At 37.3% G+C, this 21,756-nt stretch overlaps 1 protein-coding gene and 1 long non-coding RNA gene across 4 annotated transcripts in view; one reads left to right on the forward strand and one right to left on the reverse strand.

Annotated features, from left to right (window-relative positions):
- Positions 1–309, reverse strand: part of LOC114144215 (uncharacterized) — a 15,529-nt gene extending 15,220 nt beyond the window's left edge. Inside the window, exon 1 of the long non-coding RNA XR_003595442.1 lies at positions 152–309. This is a non-coding gene — a long non-coding RNA (uncharacterized LOC114144215). The remainder of the gene's footprint in view (positions 1–151) is intronic.
- Positions 1–12,267, forward strand: part of LOC114144213 (titin) — an 18,884-nt gene extending 6,617 nt beyond the window's left edge. The window contains exons 2-9 of one of the 3 annotated variants that reach the window (XM_028016768.1): positions 3,901–3,977; positions 4,085–4,420; positions 6,196–6,489; positions 7,220–7,327; positions 8,518–8,553; positions 9,947–9,985; positions 10,083–10,130; positions 10,224–12,267. In XM_028016768.1, coding sequence (XP_027872569.1) covers positions 3,911–3,977; positions 4,085–4,420; positions 6,196–6,489; positions 7,220–7,327; positions 8,518–8,553; positions 9,947–9,985; positions 10,083–10,129 — 927 coding nt within the window. In that variant the 5' untranslated portion in view covers positions 3,901–3,910 and the 3' untranslated portion in view covers position 10,130; positions 10,224–12,267. The remainder of the gene's footprint in view (positions 1–3,900; positions 3,978–4,084; positions 4,421–6,195; positions 6,490–7,219; positions 7,328–8,517; positions 8,554–9,946; positions 9,986–10,082; positions 10,131–10,223) is intronic. The other 2 variants (XM_028016767.1, XM_028016769.1) reach the window with 2 other exon arrangements.
- Positions 12,268–21,756: the final 9,489 nt, after the last annotated feature.

Here is a 21,756-nt window from a genome sequence, read left to right on the forward strand (position 1 = left end):
AGTGAGAAATGAAGACAACTTTTTCACCCAAAATAATTTTGAAATCGCCATCACGCCCACAAATATCGCACGATTTGTATCAAAATCGGTCCTGACATTGATACGCCTGTCTGCTCCGGTAAAATGTTTTTGAAATTTATCTAGACCGTACGGTTTTCTGTCACGGTGCTTCAGAGCAAAGTCATGCGACAGGATTTTCTGAGGCTGCCTCAGGCTTTCTCCCATGTATTTGACTAGAATTTCAGATCTGGGCACAACATTTCTTTCTCTCATTGCTGTAAATGTTCTGAGTGAGGTACAGATATGAATCTCGGGACTATCGCAGAAGACACATAGGCCTCTCATACGCTTAAAACGCTTTTCGAATATGTATTACGGTTCCCGAACAGGAAGGATTTGTTTCCAATGCTTTTTTTCAGTAAAACTTGTTGGCTCAAAGAGAGTGTCTGTCTCAGCCTCTGTCAGCAGTTCACACCCTGCTGAGACCATTATTTACCATAGCAACGGAACTCAAGAGGCTATTGGCTGCTGATTAGGACTACAAATACGCATCACTGTAGTTCTAACTATAGTGGAACCCTCAGTTGAAACAGATCAGGACTGAACTGGCCTTTAGAACTACGTGCTGCTATGGGCTGTATATAACTGATTTAACTCAGTAACTGTTACACGTGGGATTAGTTTGGAACTTTAAAATTAAGCATACTGAAAATTTCAAAATAAAAGCCTTGAATATTTTTACATGACGTAATTGCTCTTTTTGGCTTCATTTGACTTTTTCATCCAAAGCACTGATAAACATAGGATTAGTTTGGCGCTTTGAAATGAAGCTTAACAAACATTTCAAAATAAAAGCCTTTAATATTTTTACATCAACTACTTGTGTTTTGAGCATTATATAACTATTTTAACCCAATGACTATTACGCATGGGATTAGTTTGGCCCTTTGAAATGAAGTTTAACAAAACTTCCAAAATAAAAGCCTTGACAAAATTTTAAATCATACTGAATGGTGCACGTCCACCTTACTTAACATTATTGCGGTTCTTCGCATGCCATTGATTACGTTGCGGCGTTCTTTAGCATCGACGCCAATTTGTAGCGTGACAACGCCGGGCCCAAACCCACGGGCGCGCCTTGGCAGGCCCCGGCTAAATTTCTTCAGAAATTTTCTTTTTCTAGTTTATTCTGTGCTTTCTGCATACGTTTTCCCTTTTTCTTTTCTTTCTTGTTTGAATTAGTTAATTAGTTTTAAAGTTATTTGTCAGTATTCCATTTCATTTGGTCGTATTTTGTTCATTAATGTGATTTCATCTCCAATTTCTTGTTGTTTTTTCCATCAGTAGTTACATTGCATAAGAAATAAGTTATTTAGAGGATAGTTCAGCTTTAAAGTTGGACTATTTTGTCAATAAATTCTCAGACTTAATTAGAAAGAAGCGTGGCAGTGATCATTCCTTGTTGTGTGAAGAGTTTCTCCTGCCGGTAGTCTGAATTCATTCCTTCATGAGAAACTGACAAGTTTAACTACAGAAACTTTAGCGTTAATAATAATTCATTAATAATAAATTTTTAATCGTAACAGTTAATAATTACTTAAACCAAATATTCATGGAAGTTATGATTCCCAACAATGGAAAACGTAAATAAATGTGTAACATGACCTAGTTGCTGTTATTTGAAAAGGGCAAGTCAACATTTAATCCTTCAGCTTCAAAAATAATGTAGCTTTTTTAGTTGTCATAATACTTAACCGAGTGTTAAAAAAGTGATATCAGTATGTTAATATGCTAGGCTATCAGCCGACAAGTGATGGCATAGTTACTTTGAAAAAGTAACTTTAATCGGATTACTGATTACGCCTTGAAAAAGTAACTTAGATTACTGATTACTTGATTTGGAAAGTAACTAAGTTAGACTAAAAGTAACTGTTTTAGTTACTTTCAGCAGCTGCTAACAACAACGCTCCACCACCTGTGAAAATTACATTGAGCTTTGCCAAAACTTAATTGCAAGTTATTTTATAATGGTAACATCAACAATGTGTCTCCACTTATAAGGTTGAACTGAAGAGGAGATTTTTTAATGGTTCCAACAGTACAAGAAAAAAAATTAGTAATTTATGCATTTTTCTGTGTTCCAGTATTGTCTGGAAAACTAAACAGGATTTTAGGCCCCTCATTCCTCCTCCCCCATCCTGCCCCAGCGTCCAGGTTCTTCGTTACGGCCTTGTATTTGCTGTCAGAGTGCAGCTCATAGAGCTCCTCTTGTGGCTCCACAGCTCAGATGGCTGCACACATTTGTGACACTTACTTTAATATTATAATTATAATGGCGTTTAGTTGCAAAACTTTACGTACTCGTTCATTCGTGGCTGTTTCCACGTTCATATTAGTCTCAATGTTTGCAGTTTTCTGGAGCGCAACGCGAAGCGTCATTAATAGGTAATATATTAACTTGATATTAACAAAGACACAGCAGGATGGATCCTCCGGGAAATGATGGGCAGGGAGAGCCTGACTAAAACTAACTGGATCATCAGACAAATTCTGGGGTTTATGTCTGCTTATATCCAAACCCAAAAGCCGCAACTCATTAAATCTGCAAGTTACTTTAGAAATAAACAACCTGAAAGCTGCTTATAATAATCGGACTTGGCGAACAAAACTCAAAATAGTTCCTGTTTTTCCACCAACAAAATGCGCATCTCCCTCCTCCCTCCTCCCTCCGTTGCTTTTGTTTCTATCGCTGCTGATACTGTCGCATAGAAATGGCGGTTACTCCCCAAGACGCGTAGAGGAAATAAAATAAAATTAAAATAGATAATAGTAACGCACAGTAACTAGTGATTTCGATAAGTAACTGTAGTCTGACTACTGGATTTGAAATAGCAACGCGTTAGATTACTCGTTACTGAAAAAAGTGGTCCGGCGTCAGTAAAGCGTTAGGCGTTACTGACATCACTGCTATATTCCACTTATAGTTTGCCAACTGTAGTTACCTCCAAAAGAGTGATGGGTGGCCCTGCTTTAAATCAAGTCAAGTTTATTTGTATCACAGATTTCAGCAAGAAGACAAGTCAAAGTGTGCTACATGGTAACAAAAAAAGAAATGCTACATTGCAGTGGCAGAAAAAAAGAGAGATAATGAAAAGGTCACTCTAAACAAGTGTTTCAGCAGTTTTCTGGAAATTTGTTTCATAAGAACGGAAGGTTGCTGCTCCATGTTTGATTCTGGTTCTGGGGATGCAGAGTAGACTTCAACCAGAAGACCTGAGAGGTCTGGACGGTTGATATAATAACAGCAACAGGCCTTAATGTGTTTTGGTGCTAAGCCATTCAGCGATTTATAAACAAAGTTATTTTAAAGTCTGTCTGAGCTACAGGAAGCCAGGGTAAGGACTTTAGAACTGAAGTGATGTGCTCTATTCTAGTGTTGGTGAGTCAAGTCGATTTCACTTTCTTGTAAGTGAGACAACTGTGGTAGCAGTCTTTCAGTCTGCTGTCCAGCAGTGCACAGCAACAGTTTTACTTTGCCTCATAAAACCTGAAAAAACGGTGGTTATTCTTTCACTTCGAAAATACAATAGTCATTCTTTCACCTCCTTAAGATAAATAGCATGACTGAAATTTTTTGTGGTTTTGAAACCGTATTTCTTAACATCTTGGTGTAGCATCTCCTGAGTTGGTCAGTTTTATTACTTTCCTCAGTCTCAAAACTTTTACAATCCGTAGACATGAGCCATAGATTTATTTTAGTCGTAATCTTATCTTCATGTCCTTTATGTGGTGAGGTCAACATATGTCTGACAGGTGCTTTTTCACACCCTTTGCACATTCAATTCTCAGCTCGATTAATCTTTAAGAACAAACTTAATTGATTTGGTTATTTTATTTCAGGTAAAAAGACATGGCCTCCAGTATTCGCCTCCCCTTTTTGATCATTTGCTTCTGTTGCTGTTATGGACATGCAAGTTGTAAGTTTAAGCAAATAAAAGATTAATTTGTTTAACATTTTTGTTTAAAAATGAAATGCTTCAGATGATTAATTTAACTTTGTTTCATTTTTGCTTTTTTCTGTCTGCAGCCTTCATCGTGGTGGTATGTGATGAAACAAGCATTGGTCAGGTCGGCCATCAGTCTATGCTGACCTGTAAGGTTGAAACCACACAAAAAATACACGATTTAACGATCTATGTGGTTGTCTGGAAAAAGAAAGGAGATGATCAGTTCTTATCAGTTCTTGATAAGAGAGCTGGCAAAGAAAATATACTCCAGCCCGGCTACAAGGTTGCCTTGAACAACAGGACCATATCTTTGGTCATCACCGACACTAAAGTGAAAGACAAGGGAGACTATACATGCCAGGTGGTGACAGACGGTGGTAACGCCATCATGTCAACAAACTTCGAAGTGACAGGTGACAATAACAGATTACTGTTTTAAGAAGCAAATCCAGGTATTTAAAAAAATCTGAATATCGTTGGGACACTGGATCTCATACTTTAGATAGATTCATTACAAACAGAGTGAAATATTTGAAGCCTTTATGCCTTCTAATTTTGATAATTATGTTTTACAGATAACATAAAGCCAAAATGTAGTGTCTCAGAAATTTTTTATATTTGGAGAAAGTTCAATGTTTGAAACTTTTAGAGCACACAATAATCAGCAAAATCACTCAAAACATCCACAAAGGTTTCCTAAGCCTTTAAATGTTTTCCCACTCTGGGTCAGTACTCTGTCATGGGAATACTGCTGACTGGACAGACATCCAGAGGACAGTTAATGACACCTCCACAAAGAGGTTAACCCACAAAAAGTCATAGCTAAAGAAGCTGTAACCAGGAATATGCTGTGGCCAAGCATATCCCTGGTTACCAAAAGTTAAGTGGAAGTAAAAATGCGTTTGGAAACAGTGAACCAGAGATAACCACAGCCATAAGAGAATTGTCAAGCAATATCCATTCACAAATTTGGGAAAGTGGATTAAGGCTGGGGTCAGCACATCCAGCTCAACTAGCATCGAAAAATCCTCCAAATGGACTACAAATGTAGCCTTTCTTGTGTCAGGCCACTCCTGAACCAAAGACACAAGAGGCGACATTAGAAACGTCTAACCTTTCTTATTCTGGGCTAAGAAGAAGAAAACTGGACTGTTGCTCTGTGGTCTAAAGTTCTCTTTTCAGACAGAAATAAATGTAGCATTTCATTTGGAAATCAAGATCCCAGAGTCTGGAGAATAAGTGGAGAGGTAAAGATTTCACAGTTGCTGAAGTCCAGTGTAAAGTTCCCATATTCAGTGATGGTTTGGTTTTCCATACCATCAGCTGGTGTTGGTCCACCAGCTGATGGACCAACACCAGCTGTGTTGACTGAAGCTCATTCAGCACAGAAATCTACTGAGATTTTTTAGAGCACTTCATCCTTCTACCTACAGACCAGTTTTATGGAGATGCTGATTTTATTTTCCAACAGAACCTGGTACCTGTCCACCAGGTACCAGGTGGAAACCTGGTACCTGGAGCAACACATAGCTGCTTTAATGGCTATGTGTTGCTGTTCTTGATTGGCCCACAAACTGGCCTGAATGCTGTGGAGAACCAAAGGGTTATAGTCAAGTGAGCTGCATTGTTGGGCTTACCCTACACCTATGCAATGCCACAGGCTGATCTTTTTCATGCCACGTCGCAATGACAACCAAGCATTAAGTGCATAGAAATAAACATTCTTTTGAGAAACGAGATTTTTTTGATATTATGTTATATTCAAATTTTCTGATTTGATAAACTTTGGTTTCATTTTCTGTAAGCCGAAATAATCAAAATTGCAAGTACAAAAGGCTCCAAAAATCCACTCTTTGTGTTATTAATCTATGTGAGATTTACTTTCTGAAATGAAGGACAAAATATTTTGAACTTTTTTACAATATTCAGATTTTTTTAGGTACACCTGTACTTTTGTATATCATTAGTTATTGTTGAATAATTTTCTTCAGTCAGTTGGCATTCTATGTAAGCTGTTTTGCTGCGTCTTAATTTTTTCGACTGCATCAAATTTTGTGTTAAAATTTTAAAGCTCTGTTTACTTGTCGAAGATGATCGTACTCAAATGTCATCCAGATTTCATCAATTCCTTTTGACTGGGACTGATCAGTGTTCAATGCCATTTTTGGTTTTTACTTTGCTTTTGCAGCCAAATACCATCCCCCAACTGCAAACATCAGTGATGAGAAAGGCATTCCAAAGTCTTTGTTTTGTAAGGCTACTGGTGGCTACCCACCAGGTAAACTGCGCTGGTTTGATGAAAACCAAACGGAGTGGACGAATAGTGCAGATCCAACAGAGAACAAGATGGAGGATGGTCGGTCTGAACTCTCCAGCAAGCTGCCTTTGATGCCAGGATCCACCTTCTCTGAGTACACCTGTGCAGTCTACAATGCCAGTGGCAACAGAGTGGACTCAGTTGCAGTAAAATTAAAATCTATAGGTATGTTTTGCTGAGTACACAGGTGTGTTTTGCAGAGCTGTAACAAACACATTTTGGTTAAAGATTGCTCAATCTAGGACCAACCACACATGTTTTTCTTTGGCTTGTGGGAGGTTGAGGCAAGGTTTAACCTTTCAACGGAAAACTCAGCTGTGAAGGAACTGTGGGCCATATGAAGACAAATGTTCTGTAAATGTTCAACTGCAAAACCAGAAGTTCAACAAAACAAGACAAAAAACAAAATGGAGGTCTTACTGTGCTGAATTAGTTTCTCATTAAAGCTGCAAGATGGTTTCATTTTGTTTGTTAATGCTTGTTTCTTCAGACACAAATAAGTAAATAGACATGCTGATGCATGTCCTGATCAGATATATCTGCCAATCCAAACTACAAACATTTGCTACAAGACAGCACATGCTAGATTAGACAGGGTAACACTTTATGGAAAAACTGTTCTATCTCTTCCTAATGGAAAAACTTTTCAACAGCACTGAATGTAGATGCTGTCTAAACTGTAATCTAAACTTTTAGATCTGCCATACAAATTAGTATTTGTTATTCAACTGTTTGAATCAGCAGTAATTCAGCTGTTAGCTGCCCTTCATCTTTATTTGTTTGGGGTGAAGCACCTTAAGCAGCATACCTTATTTTAACATGTACTTGAAACCTTTTTCTGTTTTATGTCATAATTCAACGTTTAAAATCAATAATGCTTTACTGCTCCTTTCAGGAGAACCACCAAAGCAACTTTCGGCAATAATTGCTCCAGTCTTGGTCGTTGGGTCGCTGATTGTGGGGTTGCTGCTCGTACTGTTAATCTGCAGAAAACGTTCCCAACGTGAGTATATGTTTGATTTTTGGATCGAGATTTGAAATAAAGATAAATGACATCTAAAGAAGCTCGGCTGAAACTTTTACAGTCCTGTTTTTGGGGCAGTTTATGGGATGGGTGCCTCATATATGGGCTATTAATTTGGGGTTCCAGTCCTCACCTTGGCTCCTTTCCTGCCTGTCTTCCCCCATTTTGTCTGTCTGCCATTTCCACTAAATCTTATTATAGGTAAGGGGAAAAGAAAACTTCAGTGGTAGATGACTGTCTGATTTTGGACACCCCCAAAAATTATAACATGCCTGGTTTCATTTAAAGATAAAAGAACACATATCTAAAATATTTAATTGTATTATAATTAAGGCTTAGTTTTTAGTAAGTTTTTACAAAAACTTTAATGTATAAGAATAAAAGTCTTTACAACTGTACACCCAGAAAATCTCTTTCTTTCCATGACTGATAAAGTTGCATCAATACTCCCACAGATGTTGCTTAAGTAGATCTAAGAGGCAAAACTCAGAATGTCGCCTGACAACTGTAGCAATTAATTTAGTTGAGTTTCTTTCAAGTCTGTTGCCAGATCACCCATGTGTTATTTGGAACAGAACTCTTTTATATTTATTGAAACATATTTTTGAGTATTCATTGTCACAGTTTTAACTTAAGTTTACCATATACCTTGTACTCACTATCCTAATACAATTGGCAATTTTTAAATATAATAATAACATGACATTGGTAGCAGCTGAAAAGACAAGCCCAGATTTATGGCCACGTTTTCTTCTTGTGCCAACTTATGAAACAAGAGTCTGTTAAAATAGGCAAAAAGTAGTTCAATCAGAGTTAAAGAGGCTACATGTTATTGGGCCTGATACAATTGCGGCTAATTTTTGTTGCACTCTTTAAAGCCGATGTGCTCAGCAGGGGTCATATTTCATCACTTCCTTCTCACAAACAATAAAAGAACTATGAGGAAGGGTTGATTGCAGGAAAAACTTGCATAACCGCTGAAAAGTGACCATTCAGGCTAGGAAAGTACCTCCTGTTGTCACGCAGTGTGAAGCAGCTTAAGGGCCAGGAACTTTTTACCGTAAAAATGGTTTTTGTTGTTAAAGGTTGGCTAAAGTTATCAAAATGGTAGATTTTGCTCTGAGTGTATACCCTCTCTCATATTTTGCCTTTTTTCAAATGTCTGACAGAAAAAAACCGGAGGCCCTCAACCGCTCCTCTTATGGGTACGTCCATCTTTGGACAAACTGTAACAGCTCTTCCTATTCTTTTTCAAATGGGCATAAATGGCTAACACTAAGTTAAAGATGGAGGTCCTTTCTGTACTTATTTCTGTCAATACTTCTGTCAGCTGTTTAGATTAGTCTGCATTGAGACCTGTTGAGCCGTCTAATGTTGCATGTCGTTAGGGTTCAACTAGTTGCTCAGTATTCACGTGAAGAATAGCTAAGCACATTAGGGGAGTTTTCCAGTCAAGGTTAAATCATACTTACATTCCAGTCCTGTTGCAGCATCTGGGAACTTTGCGTGAATCATATGTTCATGATTAACCAGTAATCTCTTCTATCTTTGGACTAAATCCAGCATTTTTACTTTACTTAAACTAATACTTCAGGGCTTTTAAAGTAAGATTCTGTTGAAAGCTGTAACAGTCTTATTTTCAGAAGATCATTCAGCTGAAGCTAATGGCTAGTGGCTAAGACTTATACAGTTTATGCTAACTCAGGTTTTGCTTTGGCATCGGACAGTTATTTACAAATATCGAATTTTCTGTGTGAAACATGACCTGGGAACGTAACTGAGCCTCCTTTTCGGAGAAAATGTAGGCGCCTGTGGCTTGGATGAGTCAATACAATGTCTGGAGTGTTTGGTGCAATACTAGCTAAAGGTTAGGATCAAAGATGTGTTTTGTGAGTTTTAGATTCTTGGATTTGATGGCAGACAAGTTCAATAACATTTTCTACATTATTGTGAAAAACACTTTAGTAGTGGAAGAAACGGTTGCAGCCTTTTTACTGTAAAGTTTTACGATGTAATTTTGTGAGTCAGTTACTAGCAGCTATGTCATAAAATTTTTGCCTCGTCTTGCATGATATTTGAGCACCTAAAACATACAAAACAGATTTTTTTATTTTTAAGCAGATCTATTTAAAAACAGATTTGTTTTTAAATATTTTGAGCTTTTTTGCAACAGAAAATACCTAATTCAAACCATAGCATCTACTTTTCCTTAAAAAAGAGGTACAGCCGTTTGTGGAAGTGAGTCAATGATCATTCCATCTATTCTCAGACTCTTCTTCTTTTGAATTTTAATTTATTTCATCTTGGTGTTACCGCCCCCCAACTGGTGCAAATTTAGATGCAGATTCTTAAAAAAAAAAAACTAATGCAGGAAGGAATATCTGTGGTAATGGTAGCTGAGGTATAGAGTTATTAACAGGTAAGATAGTAAGTTACGGTGTATATCATGATACTCCATAAGGACTATTTTCTCTGTTCTCACGCTTCAGGTGCTGGGTGATCTGTCTGTGCTTGTCTGCCTTAAACTTTAGGTGGTTGTGGGTTCACATCTATTTTCTACAACTGCATATTCTTACAAAATTTCACACTTTCTTTTAGGGACACATGACATGGTTCCCCATTCAGACCAAGAAATCGGTAAGCATGCCAATGTTATAAGAATCAATTGAATGTATTTGGTTTATATCATTTCACACAACATTTACACTGGTTTAAATAATACGCCTGTCTGCAGATCCACCTCCTCCTTACTATGAGGAAGTCAAAGACAGCATGGCCTAAGGTAATGCTTAAACTTTTACACTGTAACTGAGGATACTGTTTATTCCTACTCAGTTTTTAGTAAATTTCTTAAATCTCCTTCTTTTTCTTTCAGGAGACCCAACGAGCTGCATTTATGTATTTGCTTTCTACCAACCTCCAAAATTAGCATTTCCTTCTTTGCTAACCTCCACATTCATGATATAACTTTCTTACAATGTAAAACTGTGCATAGTCAGGGATAACTTGTACTGTGATTCACCAGTAAATTCCCAATTAATCTGAACGCAGCAGAAATATTGTTAAAGAGAGATTAAATCAAGTCTGAAAACAAGATGGGCCAGTTGAGTGGAGAAGAAGCTGAAAGGAAGGGGGTACACATTTAGGTCCAGACATGTTAAAACAACACAAAATGGGATACTGGATTATAGTTATTACAGGAGGACTTGGTCCAACCAGAGTAGTGGCGGATGTTTGGGGAAATATGAGAAGACAGACACGTCGGAGTTTGGCCCACACTCTATAGCCTTTGGCAGCTCAGCAGAAGTGTCTTTGTTTTCCTTCAACTTTTTTGTGATGTTATGTAAGAGGTATGAGGAAAGCACTGCATTGGATTAGAGGGTAGCTGTGAATATACCTACTAGCGTATGTGCATTTTACACTGAGCGCGCTACACATAGACATTTTGAGTGTGTTTGTGTGTATGCGTGTGTTTTTAGATGAGAAGTCCTTTCAATTTTGTAAATTTTTTACAAGCTTTGGCAATTTTGTTTCTCCTAAAAATGGAAAACATTGAAAGAAGTTTTTATTTTTTAAGAATACATCTCTATAACCAACTGTCCAGCAAAGTCTTCTCCTACAGGAGGTAATAATTCATTCAGAAAGATGAGCCGTGCACTATTAAACAAAAACTAGGATTGTAACCTGTAAACCAGAGATCATTTTTCTTCTGTGAAATTCATTGTGTCTGCAGCTGCTTCTTTGTGTGAACTATAAAACTGTGCCAACACTCTTCTAAAAGATGTGTGTACCAATTCTTTGAAAATGACTGATGTGCTTGTTAAAAGTTTTATGGAGTGAATCACTTTTGAATCAAAGAAAAGTGCATGTCAGTCTTTGGTGAAAGCTTGGCTTTCGTATGTGTGATGTTGTGCTTAGTACCAGATTTAATTTCCTTTTTCTTTCTCCCGAAAAGATATCAGATGATGGCCCATTATCTTTATAGAAAAAAACAACCTAAAGAATTGTCTTTTGTGCTTTGGAGTAATGTGAAACTGCACTTATGTAACCTTTAATCAATTTGATATCTTTTCTCCATCGTTGGTTTGGTGTCATCCTTTTTGCTACATTCTCTAAAGAGGATACAGAACGGGTGCTGAGTTATTGTACAGATGTTTTTATAGTGAAACGGAGAATGTAGCAGGTTCACAGGTCTAGTTATGAACACAGACACCTCTGCTAGTCTATCAGTAATCTTGTATGCTAATGATTAACAGCTTCTAAAGAAAAGCACCAAAAAAATCAAGGTTTCAGGGGTTTTTTTTTGGCTAATTAATCATGTGGGTTATGTTTTTGTTATGTTTTCATAACTTTATCCTGTCTGTACAACACGTCAGTGACCATAAAGCTCTAACCACTGCTGCATCGCATGATTTAACGTCTACTGTATAAATGTTTTGAGTGTGATTAAAATTAAATGAAAACTTCCATTGATGAAAAATATATATATTTTTATACTTCTTCTGTTTTGATGGTTTCGGGATATTTTATGCAGTTCTCTTTTTATTCAGTTCATTGAGTGGATGTGCTAAAAATCCCATCTAATTATTATGCTGACGAAAGCTGTATCTTGTGCTTTCACATGTGACCGGTAAACTTTTTCTTTTTTTTTTTAACATGTTTTGGTCTGTTTGGGCTGTTTTTGATGAAAGTATGTTTCTGGATTTTCCCAATGCTCTCCAGGGACTCGGATAATTTGGCATCTATCTTATCCTGTACTCAGAATGACCCTTTTGGTTTCTTTTCTTTCTTTACTTTCTCTTTCATGGAAATGGTTTCTATGTAACTACTGGGCCTCATGCTTGTACAGCTTTCACTGTTTCTTATGTATTATGCCTGTTTTGAAAATGATTAATAAATTTTGATCGTTGAAAAACTAAGATGTTAGTATGTGCTAACAATGTGCTATGGCATTTTTCTTTTCAAAACTTAGATACTCCTTATCTTAATGGCTTGATTTCAGACACATGAATAAAGGACACCAAGTATAATGTTGAGTGAGCCCAAAATTTAGATATTAATGTTAATCAAAATTTATAGAGTTAGTGAATCAAAATTTAGAGACCGGTTGGAGTGACAAAACCAATAAAGTCACATGTTTTCCAACGTAAACATGGGCACCTTATTTTTGCCGTATTGTCTACTTGTGACTTCAGAAAGACTAAATCCATATATGAACTTGTTTTTCAAACTTACGGTCTTTATGTGACCTGTTTTCCAAAAGGTCCTTTTGTTTGTCTAGACTCTACATCACTCATATCAGGAAGACCTCAGCTTCGATGTGTCACCGAGTCATAAAGATATGACCTATTTTCAGACTTTACATGAACAAACCATTGTCAGGACAGACCTTTCTTCCTACAGCAAAACCAAATTTATTATTAGTCCCAAACACTGCAAAGTTTTTTTTTAATATATATATTCTTGATGGATAAAACCATAACCATAGACGGTGACTGACCAGCAGCTGAGGAGGCAGGCAGCTGACTTATTATTTTGGTTTCATACCAACAAGTTATCCAGTAAAAAAAAACTTGTCTGACATAAAACCTGACGCTTCTGAGAAAAAGCAAGAAATGCAGAGGAAATTCAACACAGACGTGAAGCTCTGATTAGGCAATAAATGATCTCACTGATTGACAGGAAAGCTAAATCTTCAACGTTTTTTTTAGTTTCCACAGTACATGTTTGAGCTCGTGCAGAGAGAAGCACTTTTTAACAGCCAAATATTGTAATAAAAAAAAAAAGAATATGTTTTCCATGTTTTAATATTATATAGAATGTGCAGTGTTTCTGAAGGACTTCTGGAAAGTTCTTCAGAAACACTGAATTGGAAATAAGTCAAGGATTTTGAGCTTTATTACATTTTAAAACACTGATCTTATTGTAACCATAAAGTTGTATGTTTATGTTTATTTTATCACTTGTACTTAGGTGTAAGTGATAAAAAGCCTGTACTTGCTACAGGCCATTGTTGTGGTCATGGTCTGTTTGCAGTTGGACAATCTGTCGTTACGTTTTATGATTCTGTACTTTATGAGTTGTCTAGTGTAATAATAATGTTAGTTCTTTTCATATTTGTTTTCTTACCCGTTTCTTCTCTGGCTGTTTTATTTTGGTTTTCAGCTTCTTCTAATTACCGCCATGAGTTTCTCATTTCCCTTATGGTTTTGCTTTTTGTATATGAATCCGTCTTTGTTATGAGTTTTGTTTCCTGTCACATTTGCTCCAGTATCCCAGACGCCAGCTAAGGAATTTCCTACACTTGCACAGTTTTTGTTTTGCTTTAGAAACTTAGTCAACTACTTTCACTTGCTTGCTTCTAAAATATGTGTTTTGCTTCTAAAATATGTGTTTCAGAAGTAAGCAAGGAGGAGATATGACATCTAATATCTCCTCCTGATGAATCATATCTGACTGTTATGTCTTTGGCTTTTTTCCTTGAACAAACTCCAGACTGAAACATTTCTTTCTTTCAGGAATTTATTGCCTGTCAACATTAGTGCCTGACAACTGGTTGATTTTGAAATATTTAAAGGTAAATATTTGCATTGTACTGTAAAACATTTGAAGGTGGTTTAACTTGAAAATGAAAGGCCCCCTTGCTGCCTTGAAAATGCAATTTAAGTCGACAAGAAAATTCTTTTGGTTTTAACAGAAATGAAAGTTCATGAAGTTGATTTCACTAGAGACAATGTGTGTAAACATTAATTTTGCATTGAGAGTTTTAACTTAATGCTGCAATTTAAACCAAATATTTATTTTACAATATGGAAGAAAAAAAAAACGGTCCTCACCTAGTTAAAAATCCACATTTCTCTATTATTTTACTCACATTATCAAGTTAAAATAACAACTTATTTTACTTTAGAATAATTTAAATTCTTGTTTCAAATTGTATGAACAAAAATTCTGATCTGATAATGAATTTTATTAAACATCACAATGAATTCAGCTCAGAAACATTTAGTGTGAAAAGGACATTATCCTCAAGCTTTAAAATAAACATTTGGTTAATAACACGAGTCAGATCAATGTAACGCTCTTCCATCTCAGGATACAAAAACATGCCGCTAAGCATTCTGGGAAATAGTTCCTAATCCTGTCTTTTTCTTCTTTCAGTTTTTAAGTGCTAACCTAAAAACTCCAGTTTATTCAACTCTTGGAGGTTTGACAAAATGAATAAAATGTTAACACAACTTACTACTGTAAATTTATCTTTCACAAACTTACACATTTAGGTTCAAAATCTAAAACTCTAAATTTATTTGATTTAAAGAGTAGAAGATAGTGGACACAACTAAATGCGGCTGAAATGTTTGACAGTGTGCATCAAGAATGTTTTCTTGACATTTTCTTTGCCGAACTGGTCAACCTAACCCAGTTTCAGAGTTTTGGCAGAGGAAAAAAGGAACTTGTTCAAGATTTCAAGACATCATCCATTGTTTAAAACGGAAATAGGTTCAGGATGAACATAGGCAAACTTTTAAAAGCACATGAGAACCTTCTATTTCTGTAGCTGTTTGTAGAGTGTACAGTTACTTCCTACCCATGAAGCAGACAACAGTCTACAACTACATTCAACAATTAGGAAATGTATACTGATGAGGCTTATTTGTCAAATTAAACTTTTAACTGGTGTCCTGCAGTTTTTCGATGTGTCTCTGTTTTGACACACCTGAGTCAAATAAACAGGTCATTAAAACTCAAGAACTTGAACACATACTAAGAGGTAATTCAGCAATGTCATTCAGGTCTGTTGAACCAACTATACAGCTAGTAGTTGCAGGACTGGATTTGAGGACTCATCCTTTATCAAGCTAGATTAAGAAAAAAATAATCATTGGCAAGCAGCTGATAAAGAGAAAATGGAAAGATGTGGGAGATCTAGATCAGGGATCCTCAAATCCAGGATTTGAGGGTTGGTGTCATTTTCTCATGTTGTATTTCCAGATGTATCCAAGGTGTAGTTGTTGCAGCACCCTTTTTTTAATATTTGCTGTACTTGTAGAAAACAAACACAATTTAATGATACATGGTTTTGATGTTTCTCCCTATTGCCTTGCCTTCTGTTTAGTTAGTTCTCTTGTTTGTGTGTTTAGCTCTATTTCCCTTTCTGGTGTTGAAATGATTCCTTTTTTTAATTTTGGTTTAACTTCGAGTATCTTCTCACTTCCCCACCAGACATGAAAACTGTGTTACTGCAGCAGCTTAAGGCAGGAACCACACACTGTTAAGAAGAGAGTCATAATCTTGTGCCTTATTGACAGCTAGATTGCTATGCACCCTCTTATCTGTTTACCATTGGTGGATCATCATATTTCCCTTTACCTGGATATTGTCTTTGCCGAATGCTAATGTATGTGAGCTTTCCAACTCTGCCTTGTAGTGCCTCTATCTGCCTCCCATGTCTCTGCATTGTTACTTTTCTACCTACATTAGGGTGTTATCTGGATATGGTAACATCCTTATTAGGCATAATTGTATGTAACAGTAGTGTTGTGATTGTCTAGCAACTGTGTTACCATGTTTTTTATCTAATGTTGTCATCTAATGGGAGCTAAAACCAACTCTCATCTCTTCAGGTCTTGAGCGAAATAAAGACACAGCTTTGACAAACAAAGCAGTTAAGAGTAAAATATCAGAAGTAGAAGCCTGTCTGTAGAGAAGCAGAGGACATTAATATTTCAGAGGATAAAATATATGTTTTATTATCGTCTGTAGCTTACAGATTTAGTTGTTGTGCTCAGAACTGTCATTATATTTGGGTAGAAATGATGACAAAGCTCATTATTCTCGACATGTTTGTGCTACTGGTCTCTCTAATTGCCAAATTTAATTATTAAAGAACAACCTTCACTCTAACATAAACTGATATTTTGCACAATTAAGCCTCATTTCACACTAGTATGCATGACGTTCTCAGACACAGCTTCAATTTATTCAACTGACCTACAAGCCATCACAAATATGAACTAATGTGGGCATGGCAGTGGCACAGGGGCAGAGCCCCGACCCACGTTGACCTTTGTGTAGCCCCTCTCTCTCTTAACCCACTTTCTTGTCCATCTATAGTCAGATAAAGGTCAATAGAGCCAAAACATTCTTAATAAAAAGAGCAGAGGTGGAGTGCATGACCCATATACAGAGGCATCAATACTGTACTCAGCCAATGTGTCCTGGCCTGTTGATCTTTGAGAAATGTCTTCCTCCACTCTCACAACCCATTTTCCTGTCAATTCATTATCAAATAAAAGCCACTAGAGCAAAAAGAATCCTTTGAAAAAGAAAAAACAAACTTATGTGCGTGATCTGAGAATTGGCGTGAGATGTTAGCATACATTTAAAATAATAAAGTAAAAGATTTGCACTGAAAATGATCTCACTCCTCTGTATACATATTGAGGGCAGATCAAGATGCCGTATATTCCTACCAAAGAGACCGATTGTGCTAAAAAGAACTGAATAAACAGAAACACTGAAGGAAATGAAGTTGTCCCTATGAAGCCACACCCATTTCACATTATCTACAGGTTTTCATGTCTTACGTTTCTCAGTAATAGCGAAACCTAATTGTAGCTTCGAAATTTTCTAATGGTGATTGAAAGAAAATGTAATTTTCAGAATATGCTTGTTAAATCTTGCTTTTCATTTAGCACATTAGGTATATTATACCAAATATAGCTCACAATAATCATTTTAATTACTTTGTTACTTTAATAGGCTACCCTGCTCCTGCCTCTGCCCTTGTTTGTGCCACCCCATAACATTCCAGACTGTTTTATTGTGCCAAACAAGCTAGAACTTGCAATGATTCACATTCAAACTGCAGTGTTTTCTTTCTCTTTTAAAGAGTGAGGTAATGTATCTGACATTATACATTTGTTCAATTTGATTTATGTAAACAGTTCAAATTCACAACAAATTTAATCTTAAAGAACTTAAGATAAAAAGATGCAGTCTAAATACTTAAATATTAAGTAAATGTAATAAAATCTTATAGACATTCCACTTCATTTCTATTCGTAAAACACTGTAGTTCAGTTTATTCTGCCAATTGGTAAAGCAGTTTTCTATTTTCAATCATCTTCTTCTGCTTTAGAAAGTTACAGAAGATGCATTCTAGACATAGTGCAGAGAACAGCACCAAAGGAGTTCCATCTTGTGAATATAATAAAAATCAAGTTTAAAGGTTTTCTGCTCCTGGTCTATAGAAAGCTGCGTAAAGAAAAATCCTTCACAAGATTAAAAATGGGGTTGTTGTTCAGCCCGCCACATCAACAGGAAGACGGAACAGAAGGTCACCAGCAGGACATTTTGGGGCAGATTATCTCTGGGATTCTTTCTGGGTGAGCAACGGCATGTGGGACATAGAAAAGACAAGAAAACACTTGTATTTCCGGTGAAAGATAAGCTCCTCTTCATTACCTCTTGTCTGCTGAATACACACAACATCAAAGATCCATTTAATCTTGCCCATCTCCTGTTTTGAGGTCTGACGTGGTCGCACTTTGACACTGTTATGATGATGATTTGCTCTGCGCCATCTTGTGGACAATACGTATTAAACAGGCTTTGGTGTGTGAATCCTTAAATCCAATGAAAAGTAGCTAAATGAATGACATTTGTGATGCCGACACATACATTTTGACTATTGTCTTAACCGATTTTTACGACACAATGTCTGGATCAAAAGGGAAAGTGAAACAGGGCAGAGGTTTGTGTTGTGAATGGACTTGTGTTTTTTTTTTTTGTTTTTTTTTTTGCCATGTAGCATAACCATGCTTATGTCACTCTTTGATTTTATTTTTATTTTATTTTATCTTATTTGTTTTACTTCAAAATAAAACTTCTCAAAGTGCTGGTTTTAAGGTAGGTGGGCGCTCTGTTGTGAGATGATTTCACCTACTACGGTAAGGCCAGTAGAGGGCGCAATGGCGCAATGGTGTATATATATATATATATATATATATATATATATATATATATATATATATATATATATATATATATATATATATATAATTCCCTTCTCACCCACCGCGGGTGGTTCTTATCCTCTGAGCTCGGGTCCTCTACCAGAGGCCTGGGAGCTTGAGGGTTCTGCGCAGTATCTTGGCTGTGCCAAGGACTGCACATTTCTGGACTGAGATGTCTGATGTTGTTCCTGGGATCTGTTGCAGCCATTGGTCCAGTTTGGGGGTGACTGCCCCGAGGGCCCCGATGACCACAGGCACCACTGTGCTCTTCACCTTCCAGTGGTGGGCGGGCATATATATATATATATATGTGTGTGTGTGTGTGTGTGTGTATATATATATATGTATTTCTTTCTAGGGGATCAGTTGCAATTTTCTTCAAATTTAAAGTTGCTATTTGTCTTTCGGGATTACTTGATGTCATAAGTAACCCCTACCTGCAAGAGTAGATTGGTGACGTATTTCCGCCCTGGGGCATGAAAATCTTTGCCTATAGACTAGCGCCTATATACGCAGGTGCAGTAGCTCCTCTACAATGCAGGAGATAGGACTATTCAGGGCCACACTTCTACGCCCAGATCTGAATGCAGCTTGATTTGCATACCACCAGCCATTGAAATGCCACCGTCATGGGGGCGAAGTCGGGGCTGACGTCACAGCCGTGGTCTACCATAAAGTTCACCATAAAACCGAGCCGAGGGAGTTGCAGACGATGGGACAGATATACCTTCAGAGAGAAGAACGTATAATGAAATGAAATGAAATTTATTCGAACATGATACAAATATAAAAATAAAATAGTGCACAGTAACAAGAAGTGCATAAAAAAGAATATAATGAGAAAGTCCAGGTGAAACAGCTCGGACCTGATCAGCCGAACATCACAACAAAGATTGACTAGATGCATGCAGCCTAGGCTGATGCCTTATCAGCTTTCCCTGCCTCCAGGCCCGGCGGCATGGGCGGGCATTGGGGGACATTACCTACCCTCAGAGTCAGCCGTGCCCCCACTGGACTGAAAGCTGTTTGTCGTTTATCTTAGAAAGTCCAACTTTTTGTTATTCCTATATCAATTTGATACAGTAGGGGCTTCCACACTTCCCATATCTGTGTCCTCTGTTACTGTTTTCACCAGTTAAAACTGATTAATCCACTGTTAACACGTCGTAACCCGTTTTTCCGAGCCGCCTTTAAACGCAGCATGTGCCCTACGACGCTCGCGCTGGGTTTACACCTGTGCAGCAGCGAAGGAGACCTGCTGCTGCACAGGTGCAGAGCTACTCAGGTGTGTGTTATAATCATGGCAGCAAACCAGCAAAACGCAAAGAACTTTGCACAGTTTTTCCCCAAAACTAACCGACTGAGTTGAGTAATGCGGTTGGATGCAGGTAATGTTAGCTAAAAGATGACTAACTAATAATACAGCACCTTAAGCTTGTTAACTAGTAGCCTGTAGGCTACTGATGTTGTTGTCTACGATCAGCTATGTAGATTCATTTTGCCCCCCCAAAATAAGTCGATGCACCCCCTGTTAAACTCGTTTGGAGCCGGGGCTGCCTGCCTCCATCAGGATCATCTGACCCAGCATGGATTAAGACAGGTATGGCTGATCAGGTGAGATAGAAGCTAAATATGCGGTGTCGGTCTTTTACAGTGTTTTTAATCAGTGCTATATTGAGAACACGCCTTAAAAGAGGCCATGTGTATAATAATAGTTTTTGTAGATGCTGTGTGAGTTTGCATTCTTGCTATGAAATGGATCGTCTCATGCTCTCTATGGAGAAGAATCTTGTCAAAACCATCCCTGACTTCAACCACAGTCTTTGAGAAATTTTCTTCTCTCAATGATGGGGCGAAGTTTATGAACAAAAACATACATGACATTATAACGTTGTTTTCATTCATGTAAAATGTATTCATTTATGTAAATACACTGGTGTGAGTATATGTTATTATTACTATTATTTGATGTGTTTATTTTGGAGTTAGGAAAAAGCCCTACCAGCTGCCACTGCCTACTATAGAGAATACCCTTTCAAAGAGCGTAGATGAAGCTTGTGAGGTTTGTCAGAAAAGCTACAGCAAGTTTATACAAGTTGGGTATAAACATTTTTCTGTCCTTCCAAATATTCCAAGGGATTCGCCAATGTTACCCTATGGTTGTATGTTTGCATGTTGTTCTATCTTTGCACCCTAAAATCTATGACCTGAGGTTGGTCCAATTTTCTGCCTGTCTCCATGGGAAGCACGGCTCTATACCTCAACCAGATGTATTTTTGTTGCATCAAAGAAAATGTGGTGAGAAAAGGTGTTTTTGTCAAACATCCTGTATATAACCCACATCTCTGTGCGTCTGTGGGAGTGCGCACATGCATGTCCTTAACCTAAATGTTATTGGTCGGTTTACGGTTTACTTTTCTTTTTGTTTCGGGAACTGAAGAGCTGACGGGTCACCCGGTTGACCGACCCTGACATCTGCCAAGCTCTTCCTAAGTGTCGAGCTAAAGCTGCTGCAGGGTTAAACTGTTAAAGCTAGTCAAAACTTTGCCAAAAAGAGTAGAAATTAAGCAAACATTGTTACTTCACCTCATCCTCCTCTGGAAGTCTCAGGCACACCACCTGAATCTGGGAATCTCTATCCTCCACCTCCTGTTTATCACGTGGGTAGGCTTTCCTTACCTATCTTTATCTGTTAGTGTAAATTGTTTATTTTTTAAAAGTAGGCCATTCAAGTGTGTGTGAGCGTGTTATGTTATGCGTATTGGGCCTTGTATGGTGTTGCATGTATTTTTATTTGTGTGGGTGAGGTTTGTGCTGGTTTTGTGCCACATGCACATGATGCATGTTGGACATGTGGTTGTGCTCATGTGGGTTAGCAGTGAGTTTTGTGTGAACCCTCCAAAAATATTCTGCAGGTGGCCCTGCAGAAGGGTACATGTACGTTTCCTTTGCTTCATTTTGTCATTGAATGTCATTAAATGTCTATATCATCCACAACCTCTCTGCACTTAGGTCAGCCTTAGCCTATAGGCAGTACAGATATTTTGTATTGTTTTATTTATTAATATATAGCACACATGTTAAGCTTTCCTTTTTATGGCGATGACTTTCAGAGTACAAAAACATACCCAGTTTGGTTTTAATGAAACTCTCATTGAATTTTGTTGTTTAAAATGTCTTACATTTTTCTTTTTCTTCTTTGTGATCACTGATCACAAGTGTGGATCACTACAGTATTGGCTAGTTTATTCAACTAAAGTAAAAACTGAACTGGTAAGGTGAAAAGGGGAGTTTTATGTTTTCAGCACCTGATGCATAGAAACCTCTCAAATCTCTCTGTACTTTTCTAAAACTGGTACTAAGTGTTTGGTATTTACGGAAGAGGATTAG

This window comes from Xiphophorus couchianus, chromosome 5, assembly GCF_001444195.1.
Source record: "Xiphophorus couchianus chromosome 5, X_couchianus-1.0, whole genome shotgun sequence".
Classification (NCBI taxonomy): domain Eukaryota; kingdom Metazoa; phylum Chordata; class Actinopteri; order Cyprinodontiformes; family Poeciliidae; genus Xiphophorus; species Xiphophorus couchianus.